This window comes from Leptidea sinapis, chromosome 3 (assembly GCF_905404315.1).
Source record: "Leptidea sinapis chromosome 3, ilLepSina1.1, whole genome shotgun sequence".
Classification (NCBI taxonomy): Eukaryota; Metazoa; Arthropoda; class Insecta; order Lepidoptera; family Pieridae; genus Leptidea; species Leptidea sinapis.
In genome coordinates, this window is record NC_066267.1 from 324901 (window position 1) to 343159 (window position 18259).

The window sequence follows — 18259 nt, forward strand, 5'->3', positions numbered from 1 at the left end:
TGTACATGGTTTTTTGAATTTTTTTTTTTGGAACTGGACTTTAGAGGAACTTTACTCATGCAGTTGGTGAGGATATGGAGATGTTGGAGTTCGAGGGCACCAATCAGGTCTCACCCCGTGGTAGATGTGGTAGATGTCGCTCAATTAAGTATTTTTTTCAAAAGCTTTTTTATTTTGCTTACCTGTTGCATCTGCTGAGCGTCAAGCGAGCGGAACAGCAGTATGCCGCGCACTGCCTCCGCGAGCCTGGAGCGCTGGGCGTCAGACTTGGGGAAGACCGCCGGAGCACCTTCGTCGGAGTCATCTTCTTCAGGGTCATACGTCTCCGCGAACACTGACTTGCGGCGGTTGTTGAATCGGGCCACTGGTGGTTCTGTTGAGAATCGAAAATGTTTTATTTTCCAGTGGACTGAATTGTGAATCTAAGACATACTCGAATTCACAAGAACATTAAAAAAAACATCAAAATGGATCCTACCGTTAAGGAAGAGTTCAGTGACATACACCCACAGAAGAATTATATATATAAAGATATTCTCCAACAAAAGATAAAACATAAATAAAATACTAAACCCACCCACTAGAATGGATATGAAGTTTAAATTTGTTCCTGGTGTTAATCGAAGCTTGAAGTTATGAAGAATTCTAATATCTTAACGTGTTCATAAAATAAATAAATAAAAAAACCAGTGCTAAACAAAATAGGTCAGGGTTATTCAAAAGGTTATAAAGCATTGGACTATAACTACATTGGACATAACTATGGATAGATAAGATCTTGTCATTAAACGGTGACAGCAATGTATCCGTAACTAGAGTTACGTTATTGAAAACGGCCGTTAGTGAAACATCGTGGAGAACGTTTATTAGTTATGAATGACAGGTAGCCTAAGACCCACCTATCGGGACCCGGGTCAATAATATATAAATCCAACTAAAATTAAAAGTCTTAAAAAGCCTTACACAAAATAAAATTACATCGTCCACGTAAACATGAATGTTCATAAAAAAAATTTCATAAAATGAAAACTACTGGACCAAACTATACGAATAATTATTTTTATGGGACCAAATGGCAACTATTCTAAGAATCACGTAAATTGTTCATAAATCTCAGCGTAATCGGTGTACATACATAAACAAAAGTGTGTGTGTAGGTACTTATGTACGCACGCAAGAAGTTATACTTCTTGGGCCTAACGAAGCAAAAATCATTAAAATGATTTATTCCTCGTGCTATTCTACGTTTGTAGAAAGAACAATTTTGTAAAAATCTTGCAAGGATGGCCTTGACAATTAATTATTAGATAATGAATACGGCTGTATGGGCTTGTACCCTTTGCCTATCCTAATAATGGACGAAGAAAACAAAAAATAATAAAGAATGACGTCAAACGTCAGAAAATGTTAGGAACCAATAACGCGCCTAAAGAAGTATAACTTCAAAAACACCATTCCAATTGAGAACCTCCTCGTTTTTGAAGTCGGTTAAAAATACCCCGAACTCTCCTGTGATTCCTGATGATGATGATGATGTTGCAAGAAAGTATGTCCATACTTTATTGACCACCAACCAACAGGTCATACATTCAATAGAAAAGCACACAATATTGACTTTGCTCTTTTATGTTTCATTGCTGAAACTTGAACTTTTTAATTAAAACTTAACGTTTTTTGCTGGGACCATTATACAGGTGTTCGTGTTTTGCAATAATTATCTACATCACCATAAATCAAACGTAACATCGAAAAGTGATCAATTTTTTTCGAGCGCAATTGTAGTGCCGCTCAGATTATTTGAGTTTTTCAAGAATCCTGAGCGGCACTGCATGGTAATGGGTAGGCTGTATCAATTACCATCAGCTGAACGTCCTGCTCGTCTCGTTTTCATAAAAAAATAAGTGTCACAAATATCGCATCAAATACCATGTTTACATTAGAGATATACTAATTGGCCAACTGTTAAATCACCCTTTTATTATATTATGTTATACTCAAGTAGTTCATTTTTCTGGTACTTGTGTATACATATATGTGTTGATTAAAAAGATAAGGACAAAATATAAAAATAAAATGGAAATGGTACTATTTTAAATCAGTCCTAATATAATATTCGGACACCATTTTTATATCCAAAAATATCCTCTGATTAGGCAATTCAATTCCTTCAACAAATTACATGTTATTCTCTCTGAATCCAGTCTCGCACCGATAAAAAGAATTGTTGGAGTTTATAGGATATAGTTTAGTCCTTAAGAATCAATTTTCATATAAGGCGCCCGGTAGGAGAAAAATATGGAGAGTAAAACCTACTCATCAAATGGAATAGTAACGTTATTGGTGCGCATCATTTCTCGCGCACCTTTCACTTTCTTGTATTTTGAAGCTTTATTATATTATACTAGCTGACCTAGCAAACATTGTATTGCCGATATTAAAATCGCGATACAAAAGTAACCGTTGATCGTAGATGGGTGAAAATTTGTAGTTGTAGATATGTATTTTTTAATGCTGACTCATAATCAAACAAATTTAAAAAAAAATGTCAAAAACTTAACTTTTACGGGGATGAAAAATAGATGTTGTCCGATTCTCAGACCTACCCAATATGCACTCAAAATTTCATGAGAATTCTTCGAGCCGTTTCGGAGGAGTTCGGACATCGCACATCGTGACACGAGAATTTTAGATATTAGATTATTGAAATTTACTTATTATTATACTTTCATAAAGTTAAGTGAAAATTCTATAAATTATGGAAGAAAGTGGTGAAAATAATAGTGCCGGAAAATCTGATAAGCTGGTGGGTACTAAGTAAGTTACAATTCATACATTAATATAACATATATTGTATATATAAACATGTGTGCTTTGTATTTATTAATATTGAATTATCAATATAGGTCATACAAATTTATATGAGCTATGCACATAATTAAATGTTTAATTTGATATGGAGAGTATATATAGCGCATTACACGACAAATAGACAATTTTTAACCTATTATTTTATTATTTTAATATCTATAATTTTTTTAAAGTTATTAATTTTTATTTTCTAGTAAGTAACTATTTTTGTAGTTTCAGTTATGATAATTAATGATTCGATAATGAAGAGGTTCTTGAGGAGTAAACTCCAGTCGTGCGTCGGAGCTGACGCACACACTTTTTTTCGAGATGTTTTGTTTTATATTTTTAATCATGTTATTTCTTGTGAATAATTCCAAAAATTAATTACACACTACCGGCATTTTTCAATCATCTTTACTACCAACTTAAAACCGACAATTTGTTGAGAAAAATCATTGCACAGACGATAATAAAACACATTTGCATGATGTAACATTGGCTACATCTTAATCCAACAACTAATAATGTTACTCTTAAAGCCAGGCTTAAAATGTCATGATTCTTCAGATTTAGTGAGGACGTTGTGTCATGAAATAAATTATAGATAATAATGGAAATGTTTATATCACGGGACAGTGAAATTATTGCGTCATTGAGTTTAAAACTAAACTAAACAATAGATCCTGAATGCACTACATCATGGCTTTACCAATGTGTGACGTTGAGGTGTCACATGTTCTGTTAAACTTTGCTAATAATTGAAAATATAATGCAGGGTTGCATAGTAAAACTTTGTACAAATAATACTATAAGATATAAGAAAGACACTGGAATCAGTAAGTATTTTGTATTTTATTACCTTCAATGTAAAAATAACGAAAGGTATGGATACAAAATTTGAAAGATGCCATTGAGTGTCAAGATGCCACACACACAAGCATCTAAAAGTTATTGCAATAAATAAGCTATTGTTCTTAGGTAGTGCGGTATCTAGTTGGAGCGCAGGGGAGACCAATCCTTTATCTAACATTGCAAAATGGTTACTGCAATGTAGACCATGTGTGATTTTAAAAATAGTAATTCTACATGAAACATAGCAACTTATATTTCAATGTGCACCTGTTTCACAGCATTTCAATGCTGTATCAATTTTACTTTTTATATAATAATAATAATACTGACACAGTCTTACATAAATTATCTTGCCCCAAACTAGGCATACCCTTTATTATGGGTACAAGACAACAATATATTTAATATAATATACTTACATAAACAGCCATGACTCAGCAACAAACATTCATATTCATCATATAAATGATTGCACCTACTGGGATTCGAACCTGGAACCTCTAGCTTCCACCGAACCTACCTAATGTGTGTGTAGTGTGTAGAGTGATGGTGTGTAGTGTGTAGAATGTACTTGTAATTTTTTAATATTTTTTTTAACCTAAAAGCATTGACATACAATAAGCAACTATTACACACAATCACGCTCAAAAATTGTCTGAAGCAAAACTCTGCCTACGCGTCTATTTGGCAGAGTTTTCGATACAACACTTTGGACATAGTAATATTCAGTTTTGTCTGCTTGCAAATGTCTATCTATTATCTTATAGTATTACCTTTACAAAGTTTTACTAGTTTCAATTATTAGCAAAGTTTAACAGAACATGTGGCATGTCAATGTCACACATTGCTCGAGACTGGCTCGAGTACACCCACTTTGTGACTCCTCCTGCGGTATCTAGTTGGATCGCAGAGGAGACCAATCCTTAATCTAAACTTGGTGTACATGTCACATCTTTTGCGTTGATTTGAAATATAGATTATTTTACAGACAAGTATTTGATGTTAATAAAAAGCTTTTAATGTGTTAATCATTTTAATTGTAAGAGGAGGACAAACAAGTGTATAGGTGATCTGAAGTTAAGTGATCACTGTCACACAAACAATCTTGCAAGTTGTGACGGAATATTAATTACAGAATCACTATTGTTGCCAGCCTTTTAGGATAAAGGAAGTGTCAGACAGGTTCATTTACCACTTAATTGTAATTGCAACTATTTAAATAGTTTTATGAGAAAAATTTTCTTTTTATTTAAATAGTCATTTAATTTGGACCAAATCCGTAGGAATTGAAAGTAAGATATAAAAGTTAGGCTAATATTAAGGTAAATAATTTATATATTTTGGTCAGTTACAGATTCATTTCATATGTTATTATTTCGGTTCGGCAAAAATGGTACACCATATAGCAGTATTTAAAATAAAACTTCTACACAGAACTAATCCACTGAACCTACATATGAATGGTAAAAAACTAGATCTATTTAAGCAAGAAAACTTCAAAGAGTATGGCAACAAACAAAGAAATTAGGTCATTTTACTGTAAACAAAATACTTATCTATGTTTAAAAAATCTATTTTTACCATTGATTTATGTGTTGGAAGAATAATTCATCTTAGGGCCATAAAAATGTGTGAATCTTTGTAAAACTATTTAAAACATCACTTTTAGTTTGAAATCAGCTCTAACCAAGCTTTGATGATAAGAATTAGTAACACTATAAGAATAAAAATTTATATTTTCCAAACATACAATTATTACCAATAATATTGTTATTGTTACACATCTAATTAGGGCTCGAATATGGGCAATTCACTAGCTCTGCAAATCGATTTCTATTCACTTTAGTTCGGGAATTGTGGACTTTGAGATATTTCATAAATAAATCATATCGAAATCCATTTATTCATGTAGGTCAAGGAAATGACACTTATGAATGTCAAAAGTTTTCTTTTTCCTTTTACATCTCCTTGAAAAAGGTTGAGCTTTAATGAGAAGAAGTGGCAAGAAACTCACTGCCTATTTTTTAAATCAACATTCACAGCTTCATAATTTGACAAAAATATTAAATGTAAAGTGATGCAACAAAAATTCTCAAACATCTAATTCTCAATGAGCAATTGAAAAAAAGTAATGTAAATTAATAAGTAAAAACACAATAGTTATTGAGTACAGTAGATGCATCAATCTACACACACTGTAAATATAAATAAAGGTTTTGTGCAAGCATTTATTGGTGAGTATAAAAATACCTAAGTATATATAAATATATTAAATAATTTAAACTACAATAACATGAAGAGAAGAGTTTCTGATAACAGGACACATCCTGCCACTGCCACATATATACTGTGTTATACAAAATTCACAGCATAAATTAACAATTTTGTTAATACTACCAAACGAACCTTAGAGCCTTGGTATATACAGGGAAAATATTCCCTGTATAATATGTCAGTAAAAATACTAATGAAACAAATTTTTTTTTAGAATTATAATAACAATGGAGATAAATTTATCAACTTGGACTTGTGTTACTAATCAATTCCCAAAAGTGAGTATAGTATAAGCTGCTGTTCTTTATGGAGCTTTTTACACAGTTGTAAATGGAAGTTTAACACAGTAGTTGGTACTGCTTGTAACATTAGAAGTGTTTCAGGGTAGCATAACTTCCTTAAGGTTTCATTTCATCAGCCTATGTTTGATATTCTACCCTCAAGTGTCGCCGAAAAAATTAATGGCGAAGTGTTACCTGCCGTGGAACAGTCAATCAGAAGCGGGTTGTGTAAACCGAATTTGTGTATGACTTAAAATTTCTATCCTTTCAATCTGTAGAATATCGCTTTGAAATGATAAAGAAAGCAACATAAAATTTCCCATAAGTCCTTACAAAATCGTTAGTAAATAACGTCTAAAGTTTGCTTCAAGAATTCTGTTCAGTTGCAAACTTTATTATGTGAAGTGGTTGTTGCTTTGGAGGTTTTCAGTGTTACTCATTTCATACATCTTTACACAAATTTTAATGTGTTGAGTGTTGGTTAACCAAAAGTTTTTGTTTGCTATTTTATAAATAGTTTTTGTATTTGCTGCCCAATACTCATAAGAATTTATAGAAATGTAATGTTTATATCATAAGAATGCCTCCCAAGTATGTAAAATGACTATGTTTCTCATATTTCGACTCAAAAACAAACCATGCATATTCACTGACCACGTGCCGGACGGCTACAGTCGACACTCAAGTAAGACACGCAATGACGCCAAAAGTTGTATTATTGTTTTTTGGCTAGTATAGATACGCATATGGACGGTCATATCGAAAAATGTGTCATGGAAACATGGATTACTTACTTTGTTGATATTATTGAAAAAAAGTTATGAATTGTTTTTGTGATACGTAGGTGCAAATAATAAGAATAATATACCTTAGTATACGCTTCAATTCCTTCGACAACACAACTAAACTTTCGAAGATCTTATTGACGCTCTGAAATCTTGCCAACTAGTCGCATATCAAAACTTGCTATCCTAACAACCACTCATGGGCCAATTTTGAGAAACCCAGACCTGACAATTTTGAACACTTTCGAAGTATTTGAGTTTCGTTGTGGGGTTAACGACTCCTTTATGTTTAAAGACATTTTGTCTTTGATACTCTCGAATCTGTGAGTATAATGTCTTTTGCAATAAACACTCACATTTTATGTGCCAAAAATGCGTTTATTTTATGCATAAATTTTACAGCTTTAATCATGTTTTTCTTGGCTTTAATGATGATGGTCTTGACAGTGACAGCCAGTAATTTAATAGTAATCATACGAAAATATTGTATTGCTTAAAATTTTACAGCAATTATTTGTGCAAAAAGCCTAATCTATACTAAGCTCTCCACTTCAATTCAATTCAAAAATTTGTTCAGTTTGAGTGTTGAAAAAGTTTTGATTTGTAAATGAATAAAACATTGTTTGTATTTATTTGAGATAGCATATTTTATGCTGTGTTAATAATTGTAACAATTTTGCAAAACAAAGAAAATGTTTTAGTCTATATATCACTATAATTTTCTATAGGAATAAAGGGTATTTTAGAGTCTTCATTGTTACTTTCGGGTCAAAGAATGAATTTGTTTACATTAGTTAACACCCTGAAATAACCAGGAGCTGATTTTATCACCGCGGAAATGCTTAAGGCGGACATGTTTTCAGCCGCAAATGCGGTGACGCCCCTGCTCCAGCGCATCTGGCGACGACGAAGAAAAGGTCTTCTTGTCACCATTCCAAAAAAGGGAGACCTCAGACAACGCAACAACTGGAGAGGCATTACTTTACTATCAATACCCTCCAAGGTGGTATGTAAAGTTATCATGGATGGGTTTTCGAAGGTCATCGACCCCTTCATCCCAAACCTGGCGGTGGACTGTCGTTGATGACGCAAAAGACACGGAAAGACCTGGGTTCAAATCAAGAGAGATACTCAGGACCGATCACTATGGAGATGCACTGTGGATGCCCTCTGCCCCAGCTTGGGGTTACAGGCACTTAAATGAATAAATTATGTTTTAATCAAATAACAACAGAATAAACCAGATGTGGCACTAAATTGCCAACAAAATAAACTCAATAATGACAAGTGGGTGAGAGTTTAATGTATGTGGCTTACAAAGGATTGGTTATTTAGTGGTATAAGGCCTGTTTTTTTCTCAACAGAATGCATTTTTGGTATTGTTTAGTGTGCATATTTTCATGGTGATTAAATTGACTAAATTTAAGAGCCACTGAGAGCTTTCATTCTTTAAAAACATCTGTCAAACTAAGGTAAAAGATGAGATGTGATAAAGTGAACAAGTATGCACTGTCCTACACTGTCTGCTCCACACTTGCCCAATTCTGGACCATATTCACTTTGACACTTGAAAGGATATTGTTGAAAAACAGACATATTTAAAATAATAGATTCTCCTTAAAAAAAGGATAATGAAATATGAACAGTGCCATCTGTTGGCAGTATAATCAACATATTTACTATATTATTAATTTAGAATTAGATACACAGAAGTTTTTCAGATGGCCATCATTATCACTTTGTTAGATTCTTTTACAGCCATTCCCAATATACTATCTACAGATAGAGATTAATTACTACCTTCTACTGTCAATAATCTGACGCTGTCCCAATATATCCGATAAGTCATTCTTATCGGAATGCCTACAATTCTTAACGCCTTATATTGGGACGTGTGATTTTTTTTTATGATAATAAGAGACGAGGCGAGCAGGACGTTCAGCTGATGGTAATTGATACGCCCTGCCCATTACAGTGCAGGGCCGCTCAGGATTCTTGAAAAATTAAAAAATTCTGAGTGGCACTACAATTGCGCTCGTCACCTTGAGACATAAGATGTTCAGTCTCATTTGCCCAGTAATTTCACTAGCTACGGCGCCCGAATTTCAAACTTTATATCCCTGGTAAGATGCAACCTCCATCATAGCATTACTGCTACTGCTCAACTTCGAAGATGGTTGGAGGTTGCATCTACTACACCAGCCATTGCACTGATCCAAGAGCCGTGGATTAGGGACGGCAACGTATGCGGACTCTCCAATATTGGTGGTAAGCTCTTCCAAAACAATTTCGAAGAGGTGAGAGCCTGCATTTACGTTAAAGGGAATATAAATATACAGCCTCTTGTGGATTTCTGTTCCAGAGATCTGTGTGCCATAAGGCTGAATTCCAACCAAGACATAAAAAAACTCAACATCGTTATTGCATCAGCCTACATGCATGAGGCGGATGCGGTACCACCTGAAGGACTCAACACACTCGTCAGATTCTGCGAACATAATGGATGGGAACTGTTGTGTCAACGGACTCCAATGCCCATCATCCGCTATGGGGGATAGAAGCAAGGAACAATTAGAGGTAATGATCTAGTTGATTTCCTATTTACTACTAATTTAGATATATTAAACAAAGGTAACGAGCCCACATTTGTGGGTAGGCGGTGCAAAACAATAATTGACTTGACACTGGCAACCCCCAGAGCTGCTGGTCTAATAGCGGGTTGGCATGTCTCATCAGAGGCATCATGCTCTGATCACAGGTGGATTCGATACGATTTAAAAAATACCAGTAACCCCGAACAACCTACAAGGTACCCGAGGAAGACTGACAAGAGGCTCTATAGATCTCTAGTAGAACTAGAGCTGGGAAAACAGCCGCCTACCACTAGGTTAGATAGCATAGAAACAATTGATCAACAGGTAAGTAACTTAAACAGCACCTTAATAAACTGCTTCCATTAAGCCTGTCCTCTGGTAACACCGATTGTTGGGGTTACTGGGGTCATATCCATGGGCTGGTGGGGCACAGAACTTAAAAAGCTGCGAACAAAAGTAAGGAAAGCCTTCAATAGAGCAATGAATACAGGCGCTGATGTAGACTGGGATGCCTACAAGGAGAACAATAGTCTATATAAAAAACGCATTAGATTTTGGAAGTCTCACTCATGGAGAAAATTCTGTGAAGACATTAATTCCACTCCACAAGCAAAACGCATTAGGAAGGTACCGGCTAAACAGGGTCCTTGCGTTGTCGGAAATCTGAGGAAAGCCGATGGCACAATGACCCTGAGCCAGGAGGAGACTAACACGGTACTGCTAGAAACACACTTTCCAGACTGTAAAATAATACAAGAACCAATTTGGACGATACCTAACAGCTTGGTTACAGAAACTGCTGGCAAACCGCCTATGAGATCGTCACCTACAACAAGGTGAAATGGGCGGTGGACAGCTTCCAGCCTTTCAAGTCAGCGGGCACAGATGGCGTCTTTCCTGCACTGCTACAGTGGGGAAGAGATAAGTTGATGTACATACTGACATATATCTATCAGGCCTGTCTGGCCTTCAAATACACTCCCTTTGCCTGGCGGGAAGTTAGGGTCATCTTCATACCCAAGCAAGGTAAGAGTAATTACACTAATCCTAAATCGTTTAGACCTATCAGTCTGTCGTCTTTTCTCCTAAAGACTTTAGAGAGAATATGCGACATACACCTGAGAGATAACGCGTTACGCAACACACCCATACACAGGCATCAGCATGCCTACTGCCAAGGCAGATCAACAGAATCGGCTCTTCACCAGGTAGTAAGAAAAATTGAACATGCCTTACAAAATAAATTAGTCTGTCTAGGTTGCTTCATAGATATAGAGGAGATTATGAGAGAGAGATTATATTCTACACAATAGAGTATGCCGATGACATCACCATTTTAAACACAAGCGATAATGCCAGCATGGTATGTGAGGAATGGTGTAAAGACCATGAACTCTCTGTAAACCCACAGAAAACACAGGTAGTACTCTTCTCTAACAAAAGATTGGTAGGGAACCACAGACTGCCCACTATCTTCAATACAAGACTTCAGTTATCAAAAGAGGTCAAATACCTAGGTGTGATTCTAGACAGCAAACTGAACTGGAGCAGCCACCTTGAATACAAAATCAACTCCGCGAGTATCACCTTATGGCAATGCCGCAAGATGATTGGCAAGAGATGGGGTCTCCAACCAAAGCTCACCTTATGGCTTTACACAGCAGCTCACTTATGGCTGTGTAGTGTGGTGGACCAGGACCAGATTTACAACTTGCATCGCCAAATTACAAAAATTTCAAAGGCATGCTGTGCGGTGACGGGATGCTTGAGAACAACTTCTACCGCCGCCTTAGAAATAGCCCTGAGCATCCCTCCGCTACACTTATTTATATATCAAGAAGCGGCAATGGCTGTGCTAAGATTAAAACATCTGAAAACACAGAGAATTGACAATGTAAGACATCTTAGCATACTTTCAGAAGCATGGTCAGCTATGCCACTTGTGGAAGGAGCTAGTGATAAAATAGAGCGGACTTTCATTTTTGACAGAATAGAGCTCGAGGAAAGGAACGACAGTGTCCTTACACATTATGAGCTCGACCTCTACACAGATGGTTCGAAGACATATTCAGGCACAGGTACGGGAGTCTTCTCGGAAGATCTAAATATCAGCATATCCGAGCCCTTGGGTAAGCTTAACACTGTATACCAGGCTGAATGCATGGGGATTTTGCTAGCTGCCAACGCTATCTTGGCCAGAGAGGTTCAAGATATCTCCATTAGAATACTCTTTGATAGCAAATCAGTATTACAATCCCTTCAAGGTAAGATAATCAATTCCAGCCTATTACTTGAATGCCACTCAGCATTAAATATGGTGGCTGGTAAAAACAACAACCTAACACTTCAGTGGATTAAAGGTCACAGTGGGGTCAGGGGCAACGAGGCAGCAGACCAACTAGCTAGAAGGGGTTCTGAGACCCAACCGCTTGGACCAGAGCCTTTCCTGCCTCTGCCACATAGTTGGTTCAGGAACCACTTAAATCAAACGATAAAAGCACTACATCAACAATACTGGGATAGCCTTGAGGAGTGCAGGCAAGCCAAAGCAGCTTTACCTTGCGCCGACTTGCGTTTTACCAGGGAAATCTTACAACTTAATTGGTGTCGACTAAGATTAATATTATGTGCGGCCACAGGTCACGGCAATTTTAACAGGCATCTGTTTAATTTAGGTGTCACGGACAGCCCTCTATGCAGAGGTTGCCTGGGGGCAGAGGAAACAGCCGCTCACGTTCTGCTGGAATGCAGTGAGGTGGCAAACTACAGGGCGAAGCAGGAAGTCTTCCGCGACGTTAATAGGTTGGGTGACTTCTTGGAGTAGCTTCTACCACCCTCGCACGCAAAATAGGCGCATATGGACGTCGAGTTGCGGAAAGCGCCCGTATGAAGAAGAACAAGATCCCTGGTAAGCTATATGTTGTCCCATTGACAGACAGAATGCACGGATAAGGTGAGTTACCAGAAATAAGTTTATTGGGGCAGAAAAGCCAATGATAGTTACGATTTTTATCTCAAGTAAGAGATAGAATATTGGGAACGGCCTATAGAGTGAGTATTTTTTGTGTGCAAAATTTATACATGAGTCACCAATTTAGAAACTTCATTGACACCATTGTCTGAATAATTACAAATAAAAGTGTAATATTTTTAATTATTTATTTATTATTGGAATTTTGGTTAAATTATATCTTTGGAACTGAACATCTATCCATTATTTTTCAGTTTAGATGTTCTTTGTCAATCTAGATTTAGTTTTTTCCAGCTGATGAATGGTATACCACTGCTAATAAATATTAATAAATGAAAAATTTTGGAGTTTCTCTCACTCGAATTCTTTGAGAGTACAATAAGTTAAACAATACCAATTCAGAACTTAAAATATTCCGTCACTACCGATAGCCAATATTGGGCTGGTCTGGTTTAAAGAAAGTGTTGTTAAACACTTAGCTCTTACTCAATCTGCATTGGTCAAATAAGTATTTTTTTTTCATCTCCATTATTTCAATTAATAAGTTAAATTTCTAATTTGTACTTTCATTTCTTATTTTGTCTTTATTGTAGTGATAGTATTAGTTCTATATTCAGAAGTAATTAGGGAGTACTTTTTGTTATTTTTATGTTCACCATAATTGACATAAAATTTAGAACTACGAATTGTAACATAAGATTAAGAATATTGTATATGATGTGGTGTGCTTTAATAAATAAATAAGTATAAGATACCTAGTATATCACTGGTTAAGTTGTTTGATTCAAATTGTAATTGAGTGTTAATCATTAACCCAGTAATACTAATTAATTTTTATCACCATGTAGATTATAATAAAACCAATGTAAACATTGTTCAGTTCAATGCAAACAAGTGAATGGATCAGGTATGGCAGACTGCCAACATGTAAACAGATTTCTCTGAAAATGTAACTAAATTGTAGATAATTTTTAGCAGCTGGTAACGTACAATGCTAATGTGCAGTTTATTTTATTGTAAAATAACCTATATTTACTACATGTTACTTTTAATGCAAAATTTTATAAGTCAAGAATTAAAATGGCTTCTTGCCAAAAGTATTTTTGCAGAATATTCCAAGTATGTTTTGGATGAAAGATAATATATATATAATATATAAAACAAATAATATTGGAGAAATAGATTATAATATTTGTTTTTCTAAAGGTTGCCACAAAAGAAGATGTTTATAATAAATTAAGCTAACAATTAATTAGCTATGAAAATTTGAAGTTAATTGGTCTTGACAGAATGGGATGAAGGTAGATTTGTTACATACATAAGTTACATAAAAGCTTTAAGATTAAATGTATACACTTTTATAATAAAGACTCAGCCACTGTTTGGACATTATCTATAAATAAATTTAAATGATTTATTAAGAAATGGTTATGTCGTAAATCCTACTACTCCACAACTGAATATCTAAGTGATCAGACAGCCTGGGACTAGATTCTAATTATTTCATAGCAATAACATTGACAGTAAAATATTGTATATGTTCTTAAAAAGAATGCTGGGAAAGTTTCTTGCGCCACTTCTTCTCTCTCAGACCACCATTTTTTTCCGAAGCGGTAGTTGTATTTGAAATGACATCATAAAGAATTAAAAAGGAATCAATTTTGAGAAAATTAATGCCTTTTATGCAGTTTTACATATAAAAAATGGAAGCACTTCTGACACCTTAAAATAGCCAACTAAAACTATACTGTTAGTGGGCAGGGCTTACAAACTGTACCTGATCGGGGATCAGTTTGATTAAGCGAGTGGGTACCATTGAAACCCTGCCAGACGATATTTTAAAAACAGATAAAACAAGGATTTAAAATACATTTATGTGTTAAAGTGGTGTAGAAATTATACAGATTGTAAGTAGACATATTACTTAAAAATACAATAAAATACTGTGCTCCCTAATACTCTTTTTACTGTGCAGTAATAGTTTACTGAATTGTGACTTAATTATGTGAATTTTTTTTTAACAAGACTGTTTCCGTGTTTAATGTGTTCAATGCTTTTATGCCTTACACAAATTTATAGAATAGAGTAAATGTAGATTAAATTATTTAGATGAGATTTATTAGTAAATTTAGATGACAGAAAAAAGTGTCAATGTAATTATGTGAAGCCATTATTTATTGTCAGGAACCAAATGAGGTACATTATATCTCCGTACCACTCCAGATGGACACTTGGCAGTTTGGGTTGAATTTTAAGGTCTAGCCAAGTACAAGAAAATATATATGCTTTACTTTCTACTTTAAACATTTTTTTAGTATAACCAGACAGCAAGATATGGTTGTTTTTCAATGACAGCATTAAAGCGCATTATGCAGGCATAATGCTCAACGTAGAATGTAATGTTCCAACTACAGCAACACTTTGCACAAAAGTACTGCTTTTGCGTGATTTGATGAATTTTAATTAAATTAGGGTTCATTTGTAAAATTTCAAGTTTTTAGCAACAGTTCCTACTGTAAATACAATAAGTAAAATAGCTGTATGATGAATGTTTAATTATATTTTGAGAGACCTTATGAAAATTGCAATGAATTCTGAATGATATTTGGCATTTGACAAAGACATATTAATCTATAACTCATGCAAAATATGGGTCATTTGATTTATCCTGTGATAAATTCTGACATTAACAATAAAAACCATACTCATATTATGTTACCTTCTTCATCTGATATTATAGATTCATCGGGTGTGCCCGCCGCCGGCCCACGAGCTATAGTGGTGGTCCGATTGTTTTGTAACCTAGTGAAGAATTCGACAGCATAGTTGATAACATCGCCGGGCTGTTCCAATAGGTAACTTATGGTGAATTCCAATAGAATTTCTCTAAGGTCATCCGGGACTTGAATGCGTCCGCCTTGAGGCCTGCTCATTTCTAACCACTTCACCACTTCGTCCTTACAGTACGGAGTTTCTCCCGAACTACGTAAATTTACTCAACTTATTAATACTTCAATATTAGAGCCATTGAAGTAGCTGAGCGGCACACCAACACATAAAAACGCTAGGAATAAAATTTTTACTATATGCACTTCAAAAACGCTTCACACTATCAAAAATCAATTACAATATACAGTGAATATTGGCAGTTTTAGCTTGATAAATTAAATGAATTTCTTTTCACTGCACAATAAAAATGGCGATCTGTTGAAAGTCGAACGAAACTCGGACAGCGGATTTCGAGTTTCGACTATCATTGACATTTGACATTCTCCAAATACGCAAAATATTTTTTTAATTAATTTATGGCACGGGATGAAAAACCAAAATTCATGAGCTCTAGCTGTGCTCGTACAATTTAGGGTTGCCATCCGTCCGGGTTTCCCCGGAATTGCCCTAGTTGTTCTGACCCAAACATCCTCATCTTTGGAACCATCTACGGGCTAATGATGGTTATGTATTAAAAGCAATAATCCTTTAAGACTGATTCTGCCGGCGGCCCCAATGGACTGACACCCCAGCGAATATATGTAATCTTAAGAAAAAAGGTGGTGGTATTCGTCCTATAGCCGTGGGCAGCACCTTTCGACGCCTTTTTTCTAAAATTTGTTGTAGACATATTTCTCCTTTCCTATCAACTGAATTCATCCTAACTACATAGGGGTTTCGGCTGCAAAGGTGGTTGCGAAGCTGCAGTCCACGCAGCGCGTACTTTTTTGGAGAGTTACTCTGGTGATATAAATTAGATGTGAAAAATGCTTTTAACTCCGTTGATAGGGGAGCTCTGCTGAGAGAAGTAAAAAATTCAATTCCTCCAATCTATCATTATTTTTGGCAATGTCATAGTAAACCATCGAAATTATTATTCAAAAATCATAATATTTGGACCTCGTTACGCAAAAAACAGCCATGTGGGTAAAAGTACGAACAGATATTTTATAAGCATTTTTCTATTTATAGTTACACTTTGGTTATGTTTTGTTTTTCTGGTAATTTTTAAGTTGAACAATATTTATTTAAGTATTATTTATTTTTTTATCCTATCCAGTATTATGAACTGTTGCTATTAAAGCAAATAATTACGTTTTAGACGTGTTTCATACAGAAAGGCATATTTTACACTTATCACAATAAAGCTTAATCCAGCCACATGAATTGGCTGTATTTTGAATTATTTTTAAAGAACAAAATAAATAAAAAAGCATACGAAAAATCCATAGCAACAAAACTAAAATACAAAACAATCGAAATTATTTTGCTGCTTTCGTATTTTTGCGTTTCCGTACCTCAAAGGGAAAAAATTGGACCCTTATAGGATCACTTTGTTGCCCCTCCTGTCTGTCTGTTTGTCAGTCAAGACTCTATATCTCGGGAACTTGTGGAGGTATTCAGTTGAAATATAACAGTTATAACGATATACTCAAGTCCTTCGTCTCATAAAGCTGTAAAAAATCAAACTTCTAAATTAACGTAAACAAAAGTTACAGCCGTTTATGCCGAAAAAACGTATACTTCGACACTCCCAAGGGAATTAAAATTTATAGGTTATTTTCCGTTAAACTAACTATGAAATTTTGCAAGTAATAACGTATTGTTAATACAAAACACTTGTCCAGTTAAAATTATGTGAAGCTAAATGTGGCTAAGTTTAAAAAAAAATCGAGACTGAACTTTAGACAAATTTTCGTGATCACTCTTAAAATAGAAATCTAACTCAAGTGTTAAATCCGTCGATGTCGTCTTCAATATATTGTCCACTTGTCAAATTATTGTAATTATAAAATATATATAATTATTAAAATATCGAGTATCCTCTAATTTTAGATGTCTTATTGATATGATGTAACGTAGCCAGAGCCTAACTCTGCGATAGGTTTTCCATTCGGCCATAATTTGCTTAACAGGGGCGTAAAGACATATTCTCTTTCTAGATTGGCCGAATCACGACATTTGTCCAAACAGTTGTTAAATTCATTGTCAAAATCAGATTTCACATATTATGTGCAATGGGTCAACGCAAACTTGAGTCTTCTGGGGTTTAAATTCTTCTCAAGAGAGGACTCGATAGAAGACACAATTTTCATGTGTTTTTGTAAAAAAACCGCCATGTCTAAATTAGCATGGCTGCTTTTATAACACATTTTTTGAAAAAATGTGTTATGGCTGTTTTCTGCATAACTAGGTCCATTTGGTCTTCCGTTGGCTGTCAGCAAGGCGACCCTCTTGGTCCAGCAATATTTAGCCTAGCCATTCACTCCGCCATAACAAAACTAAAATCAAAATTTAATGTTTGGTACTTGGATGATGGTACTTTGGGTGGTGAAGTTAACTCTGTTTTAGATGATTTGAAAGTTGTAATAGAAAGTTTCGCTCAATCTTTTAACTTAAAACTTTTTATCGGCGAAAATTTCCAAATTTCAGACCGGGTTGATATTACCAATAAATTTAATGTTCTGGCCCTCAATATTAATGTTTTGGATAAGAATTCAGTTCACCTTCTTGTAGCTCCATTATTTACTGTTTCAATTTCAACGATCTTATACGACCTCATAAAAAATTTAATTACGTTTCGGACAGATTATTTAAAATTAATTCTCATTCTTTAACTTAAAAAAACGTTAAGTATATTAACTTATATAACATTATATTATA

At 34.9% G+C, this 18259-nt stretch overlaps 1 protein-coding gene across 1 annotated transcript in view; it reads right to left on the reverse strand.

Moving 5' to 3' along the window:
- LOC126979444 (cAMP-dependent protein kinase type II regulatory subunit) overlaps positions 1–15864 on the reverse strand; it is a 57806-nt gene extending 41942 nt beyond the window's left edge. The window contains exons 1-2 of the mRNA XM_050828753.1: positions 15327–15864; positions 183–373 (exon numbers count right to left, since the gene is read on the reverse strand). Coding sequence (XP_050684710.1) covers positions 183–373; positions 15327–15540 — 405 coding nt within the window. The 5' untranslated portion in view covers positions 15541–15864. The remainder of the gene's footprint in view (positions 1–182; positions 374–15326) is intronic.
- Positions 15865–18259: the final 2395 nt, after the last annotated feature.